The following is a 22,216-nucleotide window of genomic DNA, read 5'->3' on the forward strand; positions in this document are numbered from 1 at the left end:
TCATACAAAACATTTCCTCATATGACAAGACAATGAAGTTAGTCATTAATAAATCATGGCTATAAATACCAGAATATTTGCAGATTGAACAACACATTTCGAAATAACGTGTGGGTCAAAAAACTCCCAGATAATTTTAAAATATTTTGAACTAAAAGAGAAGGAAAATACAACTTCTTTTTCTGTTTACAGGGTAAATAGTGAGTACCACTGTTCACAGCAACTCCTCGATTGAATCAGATTTGTTCTCCAAACAACTGTGCTTATGACTTTTGCATAGTGAATCTAATGTTCACACTAAATGCACTGCTGACCTTGAGACAATAAAAGTGTTGCAGAAAACACTGTTTGGCTTCTTTCTTGAAGAGGCAATTCAGTAACAATAGTCTTCCTTATATATGCTGACCAGAAGACAGTAAGAAAAAATAGGAACATATGTTTTTTTTTTTTCTTGTGATAAGCGGGCCTCTCACTATTGTGGCCTCTCCCGTTGCGGAGCACAGGCTCTGGACGCGCAGGCTCGGTGGCCATGGCTCATGGGTGCAGCTGCTCCGTGGCACGAGGGATCTTCCTGCACCGGGGCATGAACCCGTGTCCCCTGCATCGGCAGGCGGACTGTCAACCACTGCGCCACCAGGGAAGCCCAGAACATACGTATTTTAATTAACCAAATGTATCCTCTAACATATTTACATGATGATGGTTTTTGCATAAAAAGTGCATAATTCCCACAACCCTCATGTTGGATTCCAGTACAATTAAATTGAAGGTAGTCTTTGGGGAGAGAAGTTTTCCTCATCCATTACCTTCACAGGAATTTTTTTCTGTGTAAATTTCTAACACCCATTGAGTAGTCTGGTGGAAAGACTGTTCATAAGTGATTAATTTCAAGGATTTACCACTTGTGTGAGTCCTCTAATGTCCAATGAGGGCTGAAATCTGGTTGAAACACTATCCATACACAATACACATGAGGGATTTCTCTGTGAGTTTTGTTGATTGATGGTTGATTTCTCAAAGGGAAAATTTCCAGGTTTATTATATTCATTGATCTTCCCCTGAGTCCTCTGATGCTGCACTTCCAGTCAAAGTTTCCCCATATCCATTACATTCATAGGGTTTCCCCCACATGGGGACTGACGTACTCTGAGGTTGTTTGTAGATGAAAACGTTCCCACATTCATTAATAATAGGATTTCTCCCCAGTGTGAGTTCTCTGAAGTGTTTAGGACTGGCATTTGGCTAAAAGCTTTTTCACATTCAACCCATTCACAGGGTTTCTCCCGTGTGAATTCTATGATGCAGAGGTAGATGAGAATTTCTCTTGAAGGATTTTCCACCCTTGTTACACTCCTAAGATTTCTGTCCTGTGTGAATTCTCTGATGCTGAGTGAAGTGAAACTTCCTAGAGAGAGATATTTCACACATATTACATTCATAGGGTTTCTCTCATGTGTGGACCCTCTGATGTAACCTGAGGTTGACTTTATAGGTGAAAACTTTCCGACATTCATTACATCCATAGGGTTTCTCCCCAGTGTGAATTCTCTGATGTCTATTTAGTAATGACTTCCAGTTAAAAGCCTTCCCACACTGAATACATACATAGGGTTTCTCCCCTGTATGATTTCTCTGATGCTCAATGAGGTTAGACTTTCTATAGAAAGACTTTCCACATTTGTTACACTCATAGGGTTTCTCCCCTGTGTGACTTCTCTGATGCTCAGTGAGGTTAGTCTTTCTATAGAAGGACTTTCCACATTTGTTACACTCATAGGGTTTCTCCCCTGTGTGACTTCTCTGATGCTCAGTGAGGTAAGACTTTGTATAGAAGGACTTTCCACATTTGTTACACTCATAGGGTTTCTCCCCTGTGTGATTTCTCTGATGCAGAACGAGGTAAGACTTTCTATAGAAGGATTTTCTACATCTGTTACACTCATAGGGTTTCTCCCCAGTGTGAATTCTGTGATGCTCAGTGAGGTAACTCTTTCTATGGAAGGATTTTCCACATTTATTACAATCATAGGGTTTCTCCCCTGTGTGACTTCTCTGATGATCACTGAGGTAACTTTTTCTATTGAAGGATTTTCCACATTTATTACACTCGTAGGGTTTCTCTCCCGTGTGAGTACGCTGATGTATTTTTAGGGATGACTTATGTCTAAAAGTTTTCCCACATTTATTACAGTCATAGGCTTTCTCCCCTGTGTGAATTCTCTGATGCACAATGAGGTATGACTTCCTACAGACAGATTTTCCACACTCACCACATTCATAGCGTTTCGCCCCTGTGTGACGTCTCTGATGTTTTCTGAGGTATGATATGTGGGTAAAAGCTTTCCCACATTCAGTACATTCGTGGCGTTTCTCCCCTGCGTGACTTTTCTGATGCTCAGTGAGGTGAGAATTTCTATAGAAGGCTTTTCCACATTTACTACACTCATAGGGTTTCTCCCCTGTGTGAGTTCTCTGATGTCTTTTTAGGGTTGATTTATGGCCATAAGCTTTCCCACATTCAATACATTCATAGGGTTTCTCCCCTATGCAACTTCTCTGATGTTCTCTGAGGTATGACATGTGGGTAAAAGTTTTCTCACATTCATTGCATGCATAAGGTCTCTCCCCACTATGAGTTCTCTGATGTCCAATGAGGTATGACTTCCTAGAGAAGGATTTTCCACATTCTTCATAGGGTTTCACACTCATTTGAGTTCTCTGATGTACAGTAAAGGTAGTCTGAGGGTATAAGGTTTGCCAAAATATGGTATCATCACAGAAGCTCCTCTTTGTGTCAAGTTTCTGGGATATGGTAAGGGCTGCATTAGGGCTTAAGTTACTTCCAATTTCAAAGGGCTTTATTTCTGAGTGAGTGCTCTGATGTTCTCTGCAGTGTGACTTCTGGCTGAAAGTTTTCTCACCTGTGTCTGTATTCTGAAGTTGAGTAAAAAAGTCTTGCTGCAAATATTTTCCTTGATTTGCCAGGCTTTTCTCTAAGAGGTTATCAAGTTTGCAGTCTTATAAAATAAAGAAAATAAAAATGCCTTATAAGCCTTCAAACACATTTCTTATAGGATGCAGCCTTTACATATATGCCCTATATTGTATTTGACTCTTTGCTTTCTAGCCACCACATCTTCCCAAAATAAATAAATTCCAAATGTATGTTTCCTATACTCCTTGAGAAAAAAGGACACCAAAATTATGATGATTATCTCTATATAGCTGGCATTTTAAAAATAAGGAAATGAACAGTAAATAGCTAATAGAGGACTCTCAAAAGTGATTCACTCAGGCAACTGGAAAATGAGACACTGGGATGACTGATTATTAGCAGTAAGTAGAACTACAAGAAAAATCAGTCAGTAAGGGTTTTCAAACAATATATCAGAGAAGGGATTGGACTGAGGAAGAATATCAATGTCTAGGTCTTTATACTTCCAACTAAAGATTATGATGGTAGGAACTTACTAGTCTACAAGCTTCCAGCTGGAGTTCCCTCTGTTCTATTCTACACATCACCACTGAAATAAATTCATAATTGAACTGATTTTCTTCTGATTAAAGAAACAATTCTATAGCTCAAGCTCAAATCCTCCTGGAGTTATTCGCAGAATTACAAATGTACAAGAAGTGTAAAACTGATGAGAGGTAAAACCATATACTGACCTGGAATGAATTCACTTCTATATGCTGGCTCTGGTGCCTTAGTTTATTATATCAGTGCTGGTAAACAACAAACTTCTCTTGAATATCAAATCACAAGTTTCCCCTTTCATTATGATCACTCACTCTCCTGAAACTAGTTTTTTTGTTTTGTTTTTGCTTTTTGCCACACTGTACTACATGCAGGATCTTAGTTCCCTGACCAGGGATCAAACCTGTGCTCCCTGCAGTCTTAACCACTGGACCACCAAGGAATTCCCCCTAAAACTAGTCTTAACCAGGACTAATCTCTATGTAAGCATTCCATCTACTTCTGAACATACAGCTTCTATTAACTGAGATCCTTTAATATCACGTTTCAACCTGTTTCCAAAAGCCTATTTAGAAATGTACAGTTTATCCATTTCTCATAAAAGTTTCTTTCATATATTTGACTGCTCTTACCTAGGTTATTTTCACTTTCTACATAAAATGCCAGCCCTATGCTAAAACCTAAGATGGCACTGAACACACTGCTCTAAATACCACAGATAAAAAGAGTTAAGTGGCATCATTTTGGAAAATAACCTTTTTTTACCAACTTCAGGCACATGAGATATTCTAGCTATCATTCCACAACTCCATGATATTTTCCAATCTAACCTGGCCAGGCTATTTGTCTCCCATCACTGGCTCCTTAACAATAATAATATTTTTCATTTTCAACAATTATCTTCTACCCACATCCTTTCTCTACATAACCCTACATCCCAACTTAAGGACTAACAATTAATCTAGATATTTTTTAAGGCAATGCTATTCTCTAAACTTGACCAAGAAAATACCTTCTCAGAGGTTCCCACCAGTAACTTACACTCTCACAATACATGCTGCCTATACCATTTATCTTAACAATGAATACCTGGAGAGCACACATGCACATTGAGGCACACATTTTTAAGTAAATTACCATCATTCAATCAGGATGCATCTTAAAATTTATGGCATGTCCACAGTTTTTTAGCTATCCCTAAAATAATGGTTTGTCTCTCAACTGATACCAGTTTAGATCCTATAAAATATATTTCATGCAGCTTTGTGCTCCTAAATCTGGAACAGAACTCTCATTCTGTGATTATTTTTGCACCCCTCTGTGATATAAAATAAATCAGTGTCTTTAAAAGTGCAGTATGCTTCAGAGCTACCCAGACCACTCTTGGTTACACTGGCTCAGGTTCAATGCCAATATACAGGATGATTCAGAAGTCAAAGAAATTTGACTGGTGCATCGATAAACATGAAATACCTCTCACCTACCTGGCTCTATTGTCAACCCTAATGTAACTGTACAATATTAATTATATATTACATCCTAGAGGAGGGAGGAATAGGGAATATTCTTTTTTGGTGCATTACAATACACCAATTTATTTATACACACACATTAGTTTTACGTATATCTTAATTTGTGTATGTGTGTGTTTTAACATTCTTATTCCAAATAATGAGGCACTATTCAGTTTATTATGTTTCTGACCATTATTTGTATGGCATTTTTCTACCTATAAACGTCTTCTGCTTGATTTCATATGCACAATTTTCATTTTAGATTCATAGACCATGATTGCCCTACAGTGTACAATGTTCCGTTTTATTGCTACCTCATGATCTAATTTTAAGTTCACTTGTGAATAAGTATTGAGGTTCTTTGCAGATTTGAGCTTTTTATAAATGTTGTATGAAGAAAGTCTTATTTTTGTCTCCCAGTGAAAAAGTGTAGGAAACTCTAGAAGATAAATCTGGGAGTGAAACTGCTGAGTCATGGGGAACAGGTATGTTAAACTTTTTTTTTTTTTAAATATTTATTTATTTGGCTGTGCCAGGTCTTAGTTGCAGCATGCGAGATCTTTGTTGCAGCGTGTGGGATCTTCAGTTGTGGCATGCTGGATCTTTTAGTTGTGGCATGTGAACTCTTAGTTGTGGCATGTGGGACCTAGCTGCCCGATCAGGGATTGAACCCAGGTCCCCTGCATTGGGAGCACAGAGTCTTAGCCACTAGACCACCAGGGAAGTCCCAGGCATGTTAAACTTTAAAGAAAATGCTAATCTGTTTTCCCAAATACTTACACCAATTAATTCTGCTACCTGCCTTGTAGATACTTCCCTACATGATATCCTCATACTCTTGGAATCATAAGACCTCTTCATGTTTGAGAATTGAGTGGGTATAAAATCATACTATATGAGATCCAATCTGAATTTGTACTTCCCACATTACCCAAATTGAGCATTTTTTCTCATAAATTCCATTTATTCCCTTCTTTGAGAAATACCTGTTTATGGACTTTGACTTTTTTTTTTAATGGGTTGCTTGACTTTTTACTCACAATTTCAGTAGTTTAACACTTAACATACATTTGAGTCCCAAGTTTTTGTCTCAGGTGCCGAATCAGTGAATGAAATATTTTAAATATCTGCTCTCAGAGAGCTTATATTCCAGTGGAAAGAGACAGACAGAAAACAAAATACCTGGCAATTGTATATTAGGTGATGAGTGGTTGGGAGAAAAATAAAACAGAAGAAAGGACAGGGGTGACATTTTAAATATAATAGTCACAGAAGGCCATACTAAGAAGATACTTGTCTTGAGGTCTGAATTCTTTATCTATTATAGAAACAAACCCTTTCTGAAGTACATTTGTAACAAATATCATCTCTCACTGTATGATCTGTTTCCTCACATTTATAAAAATATGAAATTTAGCATAAATATACATACAACTATTCTGTCCATTATAATAATACCACAGAGTGACCACCCACGGAACTATCGTCCTCATCAAGAAATAGAATATGACTGTATCAGGGAAACTTCAGGACTTTCTTAAGCACAAGTTTCTGCATCATTACAGGTCACATCACTCATAAAATTTAGAGTAATTGTTTGCTCTCATTTCTGTACTGTTTTACAACTCTCTTTTAGAAGCCTTAAGAATTTGGACGTTTAGAAAAAATATATCCAATATGTGGAGGAGGAAGATGTAACAAAAGCGATGAGATATAATCCTGCTGTTTTTCTCATCGTGAAAAACTAGGAACCAAAATATATGTTTTTAAAATCAAGTAATAGTCATTTTTGATATTCAAAAGCTAAAAATTAAGAGATTATAACAGAAACTAAAGTTGGGTGTTAAAATATGAGACAGAAGAGAAAATAAGCATTTTAGTCTCATAACTGGTTTCATATCAGGTGATTATCAGATACTGTCTAAATAAATAGATGATTAAGCCATTACATGAGATTATAATTTTTTTTTGTGGCCACACCACATGGCACGTGGGACCTTTGTTCCCTGATGAGGGACCAAACCCATGCCCCCTACAGTGGAAGCACGGAGTCTTAACCACTAGACTGCCAGGGAAGTCCTGAGATTACAATTTTTAAGGTCACTACTTAAGCCAAAGTACAACTTAACTAAATTACCGGGAGAAAAATACACTTATTTTAAAAAGCAAAGGAAACAGGCCTATTACCGAAAAGAGTTTCTGTAACATTATACATAAGTTTGCATTATAGAAGTAATGGACAGTCAATCAATATGAATGGGCTAAGGTCAACTATTAAAAGAAAATGCTATTAGACTGTATCAGAGGCATACCTAAAATTAATTTGGAAAATTAGAAATAAAAAATTGTAAATGAAGTAAACATTTAAAAATAATTCAGGACTCACTGATCTTAGTTAAGGTTCAATTCAATTTTTCAAAGTTAAATTCAAGGTTTAGCATAATGCCAAACAAAGCCTCATGAGTATTATTTTGAAATTTGATCAGCTCATTATTAAAACATGTCATAAAGGTGCTATAATCAATATGAAATGGTACTAGGGTAGAGATAATTAAACAGGCTAGAGAAACAATAGAGAAACCAGGAGCAAACACATAATTTACTGACTCTTGATTTCTATCTAAGGTAGCAGTGCATAAAACTGAAGAAAATTACCCACATGAAAGATCAGTAAATTTTATGTTTGAATGGAAATGCTTATATCATTCATATTTAAAGTTACTATCTACGTAGGTAGATTTCTATCTTCCATTTTACTGTCTGCAAAGTGAGAATATCAATGTGCTTATATTTTATCCCTTTTCTTACACACTCCCTTACTACATCATATTAGGTCTACTCTTTCTAAACTTCAAGATATAAGTCCTCAAAAGGGGAAGCATTTAAACAATTTCCTGGTGTCCATCTCTAAGTGACTACTTTGGATCCTATTTCCCCTGGAGACCTGTCTACTGTACTCAATAACTCACCTGCATGGCTCTTGCTTAGAATCTCTTCCTCTAACAACAATGGATCATCTTGCTCCAACTTGACGATTACATCTGGTTTTGTTAAACAATACCCTGTAAATGGGAAATAATTTAGGATTTGGATCAGCTGCATTGGCTTTAATGCATATGAATGTGAAGGAAGGAATAGTTCTAGGGAGTAGCATAGTTATGGTGCTCATTTGACCTTTCCTTTGGAGAGGAAACTACAATGTTGTTTTTTCTGAATCTAAAAAGAAATTGATCTCCTTAAACCCCTGAATCATAAGGATACATAACATTGAGTCTAAGGTACAGAGGTTTAAATAAGGTTCTGCATAGGAACTTCCAGTCATGGCCATGATGGTGTAAGAGGAATAATGGTACATGCCAAACAACTGGAAACCATACAAAATCAATGAAATAATGACCTTTAGGCATTACACACTGGACAATGGTACTGGAAGACAAGGATCTCTGAGAGAAGGGAAGAAATAGAATTTCTAGGTTATGGTACAGGAAGAAGACACCGAATCACAGCCTGCTGATCTCAGTAACTACAGAAGGCAATGCTGGGAGCTCAGGAAAGCCAAAACAATTAGAATTTCTGGAGTAAAATATTTCAGAGGAAAGAGGTACACTGAGAGAGAAGCAGGAAGCACCAACAGAAAGGTCACCTTGAGTAAAATTTGTATATTCATATAAGAAAACTTCCATCAGTGGAGGAAAAGAACCCAAATGCAACAGGTGGAAAAATTCCCAAAGCGTAAACACAGACAGGATGTTTAGAAAGAGTGGAAAGATCTTCTAATACATGTGGAATACATGAGGTATTAGACACTGTTCACAAAAGACTATTATTGTTCCACTACTGTGACCAAATTAGTCCTAAACTAAAGAATGCTCTAGACCTCAAATAACAAGCAAACATTGAATTAATTTAATTTGCTTAATTACAAGCCAGCACTTAATGGATTAAAGTTACTCCCAAGTCATTTACTACTGCCCCCCCAGGAATGCCCCAAAGTATTTAAACAAACACAAGACAATCTAGCAGCCAACAGTGTAAAATTCACAGTATGCATGCAGCACACTATCAAAAGAGACCAAGTATGAAAAGAAGGAAAACATGATTCACGACAAGGAGACAAGTCAATCAATGGGACAGAAGAAGAAATGTAACCTGAGATTAAATTAGCCTCCAAGGACGTTAAAACTGCTATTATTAATACACTCCACATGTTAATGAAGATAGAGAAAACAGGAACATGGTGAGAAAACAAAGTTATAAAAAAAAGTCACAAATTGGAAGTAAAGGCAGGAAAATATATCACCTGGGGGAAAAAACACTGAAAGACTCCAAAAGATTTTGTGCTATGGATCACCAATATTTACATTAGAAATAAAAACTGACACAGATCTCTTTAATAAGACATCTAGGTTCTCCCGTGCTCCTGCTCTATTTGTTCTATCATGTCCGGCCACGCAGTTACTTGAAAACTCCATTGTTTACTTGTGAATGGTGAAAAAGGCTAATATCTTAGTGTCATCATCACAATTTTTGACCTCAAAGGCACTCTGAAACGTCACTGGCCTCCTAGGTCAAAGGACTAAACGGTCTTAATAAACCTGCCACATTCAGTGCCTCCAAGAATTCCTCATAAATTTCAATGGGCACCCGGCCAACTGAGCACTCTATTAAGCTGTTGTTCTGGGATGATATATGAGAGATTGCACTTCTAACCAATTCCAAGATGATTCAAAAGTCTTTAATATTAGAATAGCAGACATTTCTGTTCCCCTTTGATTTATTCTAAATGGCAGCTTAAAAAAAAAAAGTCAATATGCCCAAACATAAGATTTTCAAACTGTTTATACTTATCTTACACATTCAGTGTATCATTCACCTTACCAACTTTCTCAGCTAAAAAAAGGATCCAAAATTAAATATTAAGTTTCAACAGCCCCCAAATCAAATGAGGCTCCTCTTCTCTCCCCAAATCAGTTATTTGGAATTTTGAGCAAACTCAAACAGAACTCAGAGCGCTAGTATATATCGAAAAATATAATGACTTTTTAAGACAAACAAATAAATAAATAAACCCACTGCCAGCTGACCTGATCTAAAAGAAAAGTTAAAATAAGTCATTTAGATTTAAACAAATGATACAAAGTGTAAATTTGAATCTACACAAAGAAATAAAGAGAACTGTAAATGGACGATAAGTAAATAAAATATTGTTCTCATTTTAAAAACATACTGAAGTGAAAATAACACTATAAGAAGATAATGCATTATGGGGATTACAAGATATGTAGAAATAAAATCAATAACACAAAGGATGAAAGAAAGTGAAAAGAGTCTGTTGTAATATTCTTATGACATAGTTGAAGTAACAAGTATTACTTGAAGGTAGACTGATACTTCAGAGATGTATATTCAGCAACCACTAGAAAACAAAAAGTACATTTCATAGAAGCCAAAAGTGGGTAAAAGAGATTCATTAAAAATAAGCACAAGAAATTCCCTGGCAGTCCAGTGGTTAAGACTCTGCGCTTCCACTGCAGAGGACGTGGTTTGGTCCCTGGTAGGGGAACTAAGATCCCGCATGCCACATGGTGTGGCCAAAAATTAAAAAACAAAAAGCACAGAGAAGCCAGGGGAAAGGAAAGAAAAATAAAGACAGAAAAAAATAGAAGGTATCAACCACAAAGATAACATTAAATATAAGTGATGTGAACATTTCCCTAAAACACAAAAATTGTCAGAGTGAATAAAAATCAAGACAACCTTGCTATCTCTTAGAAACCAACTGTGAATATAAAGACAAAGATAGGTTAGAAATAAAAGGACAGAGAAAAGTATATATCATACGAAACACACAAGAAGCAAATGAAAGTCTGACTGACTATACAGTACCAAACAAAATTCAGAGAAAGAAATATTACCAGGGATATCAATAAAAACTTCAAAACGCTAAAAGGGAAAATCCACCAAGAGGATGTAATAACCCTAAGTGGTTTACTACTTAAAAACAGAGTTTCAAAATGCATGAAGCAAATCCTATTAAAAAGGAAAGAAGATATAAATAAATTAGACTTGGATACTCACATTCCTTTCTCAATATTTAATAGAACAAGTAGATAAGATATTAAAAGGATATAGAAGCTTTAAGCAATACAATCAGCCCACTGGAACTAATCCCTATCTAGAAAAAATACCATTTCCAGTCACATATGGAACATTCCCAGGATCATATGTTAGGCCCTAAGACAAATTTCAATACATTTAATAAGACTGAATCATGCATGAAATATTATCCAGAGTAACACACAAAAAAGGATATAAAAATTGTAACAGTAAGAAATTATGAAACAAATATTTAGAAAGTAAACAAATTCTACAAAACCAATGGATCAAACAGGAAATTACCAGGCATTTAAAGAAACATCTTGGATTAAATGAAAATAAAAACATAACATCAAAACTTGTGTGATGCAGCTAAAGCAGTTTTCAAAGAAAAATATAGCGCCTTACGCTTACATTAAAAAAGTAAAACCAAGTCTCAATTCATGAGCTTAAATTTTATCATAAAACAGCAAAGAAAGGAAGGGCAAGGTAAACCAAATCAGTATAGAAAACCCAGAGGATTCCAAAAATAAATAAAGCTCCGAAAGCTAATAACCAGGTTCAACAAGGTTGCAGAATACAAGGAAATATGCAAAACCCAGTTGTATTTCCATGCACTAGCAATGAACAAGCCTAAAATGAAAAATAAAAACAATTTCATTTAAAAGAGCATCAAAAAGAATACAATACTTAAAATAACTTTAACAAAAGTATAAAATTTGACCACTTAAATCTACAGAATATCATTATAATAAACTTTAAAAGTCCTAAATAAATAGAAAGACAGATAATCTCAATGTTCATGGATCAGAAGAGTTAATGTTGTCAAGATGGCAATACTCCAGAAACTGAGCTACAGATTCAATGGAACCACTAACAAAATCACAGCTCCTTTCTTTTACAGAAATTGACAAAGAAAAAAACTGGAGAGCTCACACTTTTCAATTACTCTGTTTACAGAAAACACTACTGTTTCTCATTTATATTATTGTCTCTACTCACAGAATACTTATGTATTCTCAATACTACTTCACTGCTGGTCACTGAGTGTGCAGAGGTTTTTCCCACTACCAAGCAACTCTGCAACACCAGCAAGGTGTTCTACATTCAATTCAGTTTTGACATATCCACTTGGAGTTTGCATCAGATCTCACAGGCTAGGGGTTGAGTCCACAAGACTGCCTCTCCTCACACTTCAGATGCCAATTACAAGCCCAGGTTACTACCTGTGCTACTGATCAACTATCTATAAATGGGAGGTTCCCACATCCTGGTCCTCAGGTTTAATTTGCTAGAATGGCTCACAGAACTCAGGAAAACAGTTTGCTTACTATTAATAGATTGCCAGGTTTATTACAAAGCATACAACTCAGAAACAGCCAGACAAAAAAGCTGCATAAGGCAAAGCTTCCATGCCCTGTCCAGGAGCATCAACCTCCCACCACCTACAAGTGTTCAGCAACAACAAAGCTCTCTGAACCCCACAGTTCAGACATTTTTATGGAGACTTGATTATATAGGAATAATTATTAGTAGTAATTAAGTCAATCTCCAGCCCTGCCCCCTCCCTCCCTGCAGATCAGGGGATGGGCCTGAAAGTCCCAACCCTCTAGTCACTTGATTGGCATTCTTGGCAACAAGCCTCTATCCGCAGGGGGTTTCCAAAAGTCACCTCAGTAACATGAACTCAGGCATGGTTGAAAGGGGCTTGCTATGAGTAAGACACCTCGATCTCTCGTATCACTTAAGAAATTGCCAGGGTTTTAGAACTCTGTGCCAGGAACAGGGATGAAGACCAAATATATCTTTCTTATTATAAATCACAATACCATACTATACTATTAAGGTAGTACTGGTGTAAGAATAGACACATTAAGAATAAAAACAGAGAACAATGGAGAATTGAGAGGCCAGAAATAAACCCTTAAATTTACGGACAGTGGTTTCACCAGGAGTAGATTTCATCACAAGAAACCACTTTCTTTGCTTCTTCAAGAAGCAACTCCTCATCCATTAAATTTTTATCATGCGATTGAAGCAATTCAAACATATCTTCAGATTTTACTTCTAATTCTAATTGTTTCTGCCACCACATCTGCAGTTACTTCCTCCACTGAAAATTTGAGACTGTCAAAGTCATCCATAAGGGTTGGAATCGACTTCTTCCAAACTCCTGTTCCGGTGGATAGTGTGACCTTTTCCCATGAATCACAAATGTTCTTAATGGCATCTAGAATGGTCAGTCCTTTCCAAAATGTTCTCAATTGACTTTGCCCAGATCTATAGAGTAATCACTATCTATGGCAGCTATGTTTACAAAATATATATTTTAAATAATAAGACTTGAAAGTCAAAACAACTCAACACATGGGCTGCAGAATGGATGTTGTGTTAGCAAGCATAAATATACTAATCACATTGTACATCTCCATCAGAGCTCTTGAGTGACCAGGTGCATAATCAATGAGCATGTTTTGAAAGGAATCTTTTTTCTGAGCAGCAGGTCTAACAACAGCTTAGATACTCAGTAAAGTATTTTGTCAACAGATGTGCTGTCATCCAGGCTTTGCTGTTCCACTTACAGAGCACAGGCAAAAGAGATTCAGCATAATTTCTAAAGGCCCTAGAATTTCCAGAATGGTAAATGAGCATTGGCTTCAACTTAAAGTCACCAGCTGTACTAACCCCTAACAAGAGAGTCAGTCTGGGCTTTGAAGCTAGGCATTGACTTCTTCTCTCTACCTTTGAAAGTCCTAGATGGCATCTTCTTCCAATGGAAAAGTATTTCATCTACATTGAAACTCTGTTGTGTAGTGTAGCCACTTTCATTAATCATCTTAACTAGAACTTCTGGATAACTTGCTGCATCTTTTCCATCAGCACTTGGTGATACCCCTTGAACATTCATCTTAAGAAAGACAGCTTCTTTCCTTAACCCCCATGAACCAAACTATACTAGATTCAACCTCTTCTTCTGCAGCTTCCTCGCCTTCCTCAGCCTTCACAGAATTGAAGAGAGTTAGGGCTGTGCCCTGGATTCGTATTTGGCTTAAGGGAATGTTGTGGCTGGTTTGACCTTTTATCCAGGACACTAAAATGTTCTCCATATCAGCAATTGAGCTGTTTCACTTTCTTATCATTCATGTGTTCACTGGAGTTAGCACTTTTATTTTCCTTCAAGAATTTTTCCATTGCATTCACAACTTAGCTGACTGTTTGGTGCAAGGGGCCTAGCTTTCAGCTGATCTCGGCTTTCAAGGTGCCTTCTTCACCAATAATTTCTAGCTTTTAATTTTAAGTAAGAGACATGCAACTCTTCCTTTCACTTGAACACTTACAGGCCACTGTAGGGTTATTAATTGACCTAATTTCAATATTATTGTGTCTCAGGGTATAGGAAGGCCTGAAGAGAGGGAGAGAGGTGGGGGAATGGCCAGTTAGTGGAGCAGTGTGAACACACACAATATTTATCAATTAAGTTTGCCATCTCATATGGGTGCAATTCATGATGCCCCAAAACAATTACAATATAACATCAAAAATCACAGATCACCATAACAAATAAAATAATGAAAGAGTTTGAAACGTTGTGAGAATTACCAAAACATGACACAGAGATAAAGGTGAGCAAATGCTGTTTGAAAACTGGGAGCAATACATGTGGTCAGACCCAAGGGGTTGCCACAGATTTTCCATTTGTAAAAAACGTAACATCTGGGAAGCCTAATGAAGTGAGGCACAATAAAACCAGGTGTTCTTATAGGTACAAATACTTGCCGTGAGACCCAGAAAACCACAACTAGAGTCTTTACACAAGGGAATGAAAACATGGACTTAAATATCTATAACACCTTTACCTATGATAGCACCAAACTGATAAGGACCTCAGTGTCTTATGAACAACTGAAAATACATGGCATAGAACAAAACACTACTCGTCAATAAAAAGAATAAATACAGATACACACAACAAACACCCATGAATCTCAAAAGAATTAAGCTAAATGAAAGAAGCCATACAAAAAAATAGTACACAACCTTGTATGTGAAATTTCAAAAAAGGCAAATGTATTGAAATAGAAAGTGGATCAATAATTATCAGAAAATGGGTGGGAAGAGAGGACTGAGAAAGGAAAACTTTCATGTGATAGAAATAATCTGTATCATGATTTTGCTGGTACAGCTGTACACATTTTTCAAAATTCACTCAATTATAAACAGAAACTTGCTGAATTTTCTTTTCTGTTAATTATACCTCAATATAGGTAATTTTTTAAAAAAAAGAAAAGCAGCAGAGGGGCTTCCCTGGTGGCGCAGTGGTTGAGAGTCCGCCTGCCGATGCAGGGGACACAGGTTCGTGCCCCGGTCTGGGAACATCCCACATGCCGTGGAGCGGCTGGACCTGTGAGCCATGGCTGCTGGTCCGGAGCCTGTGCTCCGCAGCAGGAGGGGCTGCGACGGTGAGAGGCTCGCGTACCGCAAAAAAAAAAAAAAAAAAGAAGCAGCAGAAAATCACATGCACTCTAGGCAGAGTTGCATGATAAAGTAGGCTCACCTGATGAGACAAGGAGGCTGTAGTTCTCCAGCATCACATCTCTGTACAGGGTCTTCTGAGCAGAGCTCATACACTGCCACTCCTCCAGGGTAAACTCCACGGTCACGTCCCTGAATGACACTGATGTCTGTGAAAGCACATTTCTCATCAATCTGAAGAATTCAAAATTAGGTGACATGGAAAATACCTCTGGAAATAATTCCTATCAAGTTTATGGTTAAAAATGTAAGACAAAAACTGAAAATCTTTTCATATTATCAAAAATATCTGACAGTATACTCTTTATATGCAATGTCCTAGGGAAGCAGGCATTTTCATACATTTGGCTCTGCCTTCAAAATCCATTCAAAATTTGATCACTTCAAAGTACAGCTGCTAACATCATCATTTCTTGAAAGGATTACTGAAAGAGCCTGCTAACTCTTCTGTTTCCACCACTGTCTCACTAGAGTCCATTCTCAGAGTTAGATTTTAAATTATAAGTCAGGTGATGCCCTTTTTTACCTCAAAATTCTCTAAAACACCTAGTAAACAGAGATAAATATTGAATTCATAGATTAGGAGGTTCAATATGGTGGAGGTATCAGTTCTCCACAAAGAGATCTATAGATTCAATGAAATCATAATTAAAAGCTTACCAGGTTTTTTTAGATTCAGAACCTAATTCTAATATTTATGTAAAAAGGCAAACATCCTAGAATATGAAAACCATTTTGAAAAACAATAAAGCTGGAGAGCTGATATTACTTGATTTCAAGTCATACCATACAGCCACCTCTAGATAGTGTGTGATATTAACAAAAGTGAAACACACAGATCAAAAGAAGAGTAAGTCTAAAAATGATATATACAAACATATGTGCACACACACATTTCTTTAATTTAGGTGTCTGGGCAATTCAATGGAGAAAGTATATTCTGACAAAAAATCATTCAAGACTAAAAAACTCCATTAGAAAAAAGTAATAACAATAACCTTGATTCATTCTTTGAACCACAAAAAAAAATTCAAAATGATCACAGACCTCAATGAGTCTGCTTTCTGCTTAGATTTTAAGAGTCAGAGGAATGTATCACCTACCTAAAAAAAGAAACTGACAGCTGGTTTAATGAAGTGGGAACCAGCAAAATGGTTGAGTGTATGCTCCCTCAACTCAGTATTTAGAATACACTACCTGTACAAATTTCCAACCCATCCTCAGACTCTGAAATTCTAGATTTATGACAGGGCCTACCAGCAACACATTTGGTTGCTTTCTGATCAGCGTTCCCTGTATTAAGTAAAAAATTTAAATATATGAAAACAGAAATTATAGATATAACAAAACAGATATAAGAGAATACAATCAACAAGGTTATGAAATACAGTTAAAAACAGATAAAAATGTACAATTTTCTCTGAAAATGTAGTAATTAAAAAAATAGAAAACCAGACTAGATCTATGATTGTTTAAATAAAGTGATTCAATAATCTACATCTACACAAAAAAGCAGATGTACTCACAAAGCCCAATTTTAGAGGTAAGTTTAAGGAAATATATAGCAGGTGATTTTCTCATATGAAATAGAGAGAGAGAGAGAGAAAAAGAGAGGAAGGGGGATAGGAGAAAGGAAAGGGGAAGGGAGGGGAGGGGAGAAGAGAAAGGAGCAGGAAAGTGCCCTGAAAAGACTAGCACAACTGAGATATCACAGTTGGTCAGGTATACAAGAAAAATTATAGGCTAATCTAGTTTGTCAATACAGGAATAAAAATTCAAATATGATATTAGCAAAAAGATGTCAGTTACAAACTTAAAAACAAAAACAAAAAAACACACCCATGAGCAAGCAAATAGGGTCTACACAGGAATTCAAGAGTAAGTTAATATTCTAAAATCCATTTTAGCTACATCTAATATTTGTAGATTAAAGAAAACAAGGTATACCTTTACTCCAAAAGATACAAAAAGGTGTTCAATATAATTCAGTGTAGATTCATGACTCAAGTAAAATCTTAAACCGATTATAAAAGAGAAATAACTTACACTGATAAAGGATGTGTAACACAAGCTGAGAGCAATCTGAAATCAAGTTAAATCTATCACAGCACAAAGTAGCTGATGAATAAAGAGCTCACCTTAGATATGTTCATTTTTGGTAGTTTTTGGGACAATGTAGAGGACGGTGAAGATTCAGCTAGGGGGACAAAAAGAGCAAAGGGTCAGGACACCTGGCCTGCCTTACAGTTCCTACACTCACCTCCCAATCACATCAGCAGCCCAGCTGAGAAGCAGCCTCCCTACAGCATCCCTTTAGCCCTTGAAAAGGCAAAGGAAAGACCCTGTGGAACACCATCTGTCCACCTACCAGTTTGAAATGATCACGGGGCTTAAACCTACCACTCTCATTTGGTAAAAATAATTTTGTCTATTGATGTAAATGGATTTAATTAAATACAAACAAAAAATGAACAACAGATGATTGAAGTACAGCAAAGGATGACACTACTTCATTAAAATTAACAGTAAGAAAAAGAGACACAGGCTGCATCCTTTATCTATTTTCCTAGCAAAACTGTTTACCCCTTGAGTTAGAGAATCCACAGAATGCCCAAAAAAAAGGATGCGGTGCTTTAAGGCAAAGTTTTAAAAATTACTACTTTCTAGTGGGCTGCAGTTTCTCAAAAGGGACTCTTGATAAGTTTCTTCTGATGACTGAACGGTATGAACGACTGTTCGGCTCCTGGCTCTGTCACATTCCGGGTCAGCCTGGAGAAGTCACAGGTGCTCTCAAACTCAGGACCACCTCACCACCCTGAGACTCAGATCTGCTTTCTGCTTAACGTGTGTTTAATGCAGATGCTCATACCGCTATCACGAGATAATTGGGAGGCTTATGTAAACCACCCAAGGAAAAGAACAAAGTGTCTTCTGAACAACAACATCTACTGTCACTTTTTCGGCGGTTAGTACCTGGCACTTGCCTCTTTTTCCAAATGACACCACATCGAATTCTCAGAACAACGCCATGAAGCAGGCATTATTCATAGCCTCCTTTGCAGACCTGACTCGTCCCCAGGTTACTTCTTCCGCCCACAGTACCGGTGACACTGCTGTAAGTGACCGGGTCTCTCCCGCTCCAGAGCAGGGCTGCCCAGCACACCCTCCTCCCGCGCTTTCTGGCCCGCTCACGGCCAGCGTGACCACCGCGCTTTCCCTCCCACTGTCCGCCCCGGCGTCCCCCCGTCAGATGCAGGCGGGGCCGGGCATTCCGTCCCCACACGCACCGTCCCCGCTCCTAACAGGTCTCAGCTCCACCTGCCCCCGAGACCACGAGGCCAGAACCGGGATCGCCCCACCCACCTTCCCAGGGCCGAGATCCAGGCCAGACCCGGGCACTGCGGCCCCGCCTGGGCCGGAGGGCGACCCGAGACGTACCACTTCCGCCACCGCCACAAGAACGCAGCTCTCAGCAAAGCTCCAGGCCACGCGAAGTCCCCGTCCCGGCTGCGCAGTTCTCGCACATGAGATCCCGAGAGAAACGCTCCACAATCTTCCCTTCTCCAGACCTGTGAACTCAAAAGGGAAGAGGCGGGGCCTAAGTTGCACTTGCGCAGAGGCAGCCCCTAGAGACCAGGAGGAAGGTGGAGGGAAGAGACTACATTTCCCTTCGCTCTCTGCGCGCTCCCTAAGCTGACTTTGAACAGAGCAATCGGTTTCCTGCTGCAGGGTAGAAATATGGGAGAAATGCTTGTCCAAGGGTCCACGGTGCCCAGAGACGCTGGATCGGGTGTGTCACACTGTGGGTCTTAGGCCATCTTCATACCTGGCGTATGTGGAGGTTCAAGGGCAAAACTGGGAAAGCTCACGGCTGAAATCAGATTGTCCAAATTGCTAAATCCTTATAGTCTTGAGAAAATGTCCTCCTAATGGAATAGAATTTTCTGTCTGTGCATTAGTTAACCTACTTGCCATCATGTGGGCTTCCTTTGTAAAGGACAAATAGCGTATTTTTTCAAAAGTGAATTCACCAGTTTATTCATAATGGAACAGATATCTTTTTTCATTTTTTGCAATTTTGAAACCAAGCAGGACCCTGCAGGGCCCTGCTAGGAGCAAAAAGCTTTCCCTGTCCCCTGCTTTTTTGCAGGCAAAAGGCTTCAGCCTCCCAGGCCATCCCTGAGTTCCAAAGGGCAGATTCAGACAGTTACTAATAGGGGAAAGAATGGAATGTAGAAGAAAGGTGGAGCAGTCAAGAAACCAATAGTGCAACTATAAAGCAGGGACCTCGTTCCTCCTCAAGGGATATACATAACAACATGTATTTCAGTTCCTCTGAAGGAACTAAGGCCACAAACCGGGGCTGCAACCCCGCTGGAGGATGGTAGCTTCAGGTGGAGCACAAGATTCCTGAACACCACCCTGTTAGCTCACCACCAACCACAGTAACACACCCTGTAGCTCTTGCCTGAAATTTTACCTATAAAAACTCTTACCCCCAAATCACCCAGGAGTTTTGGTCTTTTAAGCATGAGCCACCATTTCTCCTTCCTTAGCCTTTTCAATAAAACTTTATCTGCTCCAAACTTCCTTTTGGTTTCTTTGGCTTCACTATGCATCAGGCACACAAACTTGCTTTTGGCAGTGATTTTCTACAAAAAAATCCTTGAACTCCAAGTGTTAAAGCTAAATATGACTATATAATAAACTGATAACCCAACCAAGTATGTTTTATGTAGACTAGATGGCCCTCCTTATGACATAGGCCTAGCAAAATACTCAATATACTTTGCAACTTTTCATACACCTGAAATTCTGGGCTGAGCAAAGCTGTTGAAAAAGTATTATTCCTTCACACTTTATGGAGCATTTCCTATTTTCTTTATCATATATAAATGTATTTCAACATTTTGTATTAAATTATACAAAAACACAGGATCCATTTAATCAAAAGAGTAGTGCTTGATGGGATAACTGGATCAACTTCCCACTCTCCATCTCCTTCCCAAATGTAACCAGTGTTAACGGGTGCTTAGCTCTGACTTTAATTCAGTGCAGACCACTAGAGGAATGCATTTTTCAAAAAGGAATTATTCTTTTCTCTGACTTATTTACAACTTGTTTTGATCCTCAGTTAGGGTATAATCATGTTAGCAGGTCAAATTATTTAGAATTACATCATGCCATTTCTTGGCTGCATGATATTTATTGGACAGGTATATCTTTTTTTTTTAAATAAAAATCTTTTTCATGGATGTTTAGTTTGTTCCAATTTTCACTACTGTAAATGTGCACTATATATTTGTGTCTATACTTCTTTTCATGTTTGCATTATTTCTGCAATACAAATTCTAAAATATAGAATTGCTAAATTAAAATAGATGTGTAAAAGTTGGTAGATGTTAACAACAAGCCATCAAAGAGGCTATGCTGGGCTTCCCTGGTGGCGCAGTGGTTGAGAGTCCGCCTGCCGATGCAGGGGACACGGGTTCGTGCCCCGGTCCGGGAAGATACCACATGCCGCGGAGTGGCTGGGCCCGTGAGCCATGGCTGCTGAGCCTGCGCGTCCGGAGCCTGTGCTCCGCAACGGGAGAGACCACAGCAGTGAGAGGGCCACGTACCGCCAAAAAAAAAAAAAAAAAAAAAGGACGCTATGCTAGTTTATGCTCTCACTAGGATTTGTGAAAGAAAAAGCTGTTCTGACACTTAGTAAAACAGTAAGAAAGAATTTATTCAAGAAGATTGCAGTAGGGGAGAGAGATCAGACTCCAAATACAGCAAAGAAAGGTGGGGATTTATAGCTGATGAGCAAAGTGAGGGAATACATGGGTAGAAAATGACTAGAGAGAGATTTTAAAGGTAGAGGGATTCTTACTAAACCCTAACAGGACCTAACAGGATTCTTGCTAAAGAGAGTCCAAGGGCTTAGATGTCAAAGGTGAGGGATGAAGATCAAGGATGAGGATTCTCTCTAAATTGACTTAGCAGGATTCTTGCTAAACCTGGACTATGTACGCTTGTTAAGGATGGGATGGATACGGAATGCCAAGGTCAAGGCCTAGTGAAAAAGAGACCTTAGAGGAGCCTGACTAACGTTTGGTCAAGAAGGGAGTTTAGGTCAAATTACATGAGAGTCCCAGTTCCACCATCCTTATTCCAATGTTGGATTTTGTCATTCACTGATAAATAGTTATTACAGAGGCTAATCAAATTGACCATTCACATCTACATATTTCCATTGGACATTTTCTTACTGTACGTGTGAGTTACAAGTACCGATTTTTTTACAAATATGTTCTGAAACAACTGTCCTCTTTCTTATTCTGAAAACCAACTTCTATTACATATAAAATTCCATTCGGTACTTGGATCTATTGATAGACTTTTTGTTGTTGCTGTTGTTCTCTTGGTCTATATATTAATGCACCATTTACGCAATATATTAATTATTTTAGCTTTCTTATAGATTTAACTACCATGTAGTACAAATCATATCTTTGGCTCAATTTTCAGAATTTCTGTAGCCATTCTCAGAAGCTATCATCAAGAGAAACATTAGTATAAGTTTCTAGGGCCAAATCCCTAAAATAATAAT

General features: G+C 38.0%; 1 protein-coding gene across 1 annotated transcript; it reads right to left on the reverse strand.

The window, feature by feature from the left end:
- Window positions 1–1,266: 1,266 nt before the first annotated feature.
- On the reverse strand, window positions 1,267–19,192 carry LOC132523828 (zinc finger protein 883-like). The gene is made up of 5 exons (XM_060155561.1): window positions 19,060–19,192; window positions 17,760–17,818; window positions 15,644–15,795; window positions 7,962–8,054; window positions 1,267–3,017 (listed from the first exon to the last, which is right to left on the reverse strand). The coding sequence occupies exons 3-5, from the start codon at window positions 15,789–15,791 to the stop codon at window positions 1,450–1,452; spliced, it is 1,809 nt and encodes a 602-aa protein (XP_060011544.1). The 5' UTR covers window positions 15,792–15,795; window positions 17,760–17,818; window positions 19,060–19,192; the 3' UTR covers window positions 1,267–1,449.
- Between the last annotated feature and the right edge of the window lie 3,024 nt (window positions 19,193–22,216).

The sequence above is a fragment of the Lagenorhynchus albirostris genome, chromosome 7 (genome assembly GCF_949774975.1).
Source record: "Lagenorhynchus albirostris chromosome 7, mLagAlb1.1, whole genome shotgun sequence".
Taxonomy (NCBI): Eukaryota; Metazoa; Chordata; class Mammalia; order Artiodactyla; family Delphinidae; genus Lagenorhynchus; species Lagenorhynchus albirostris.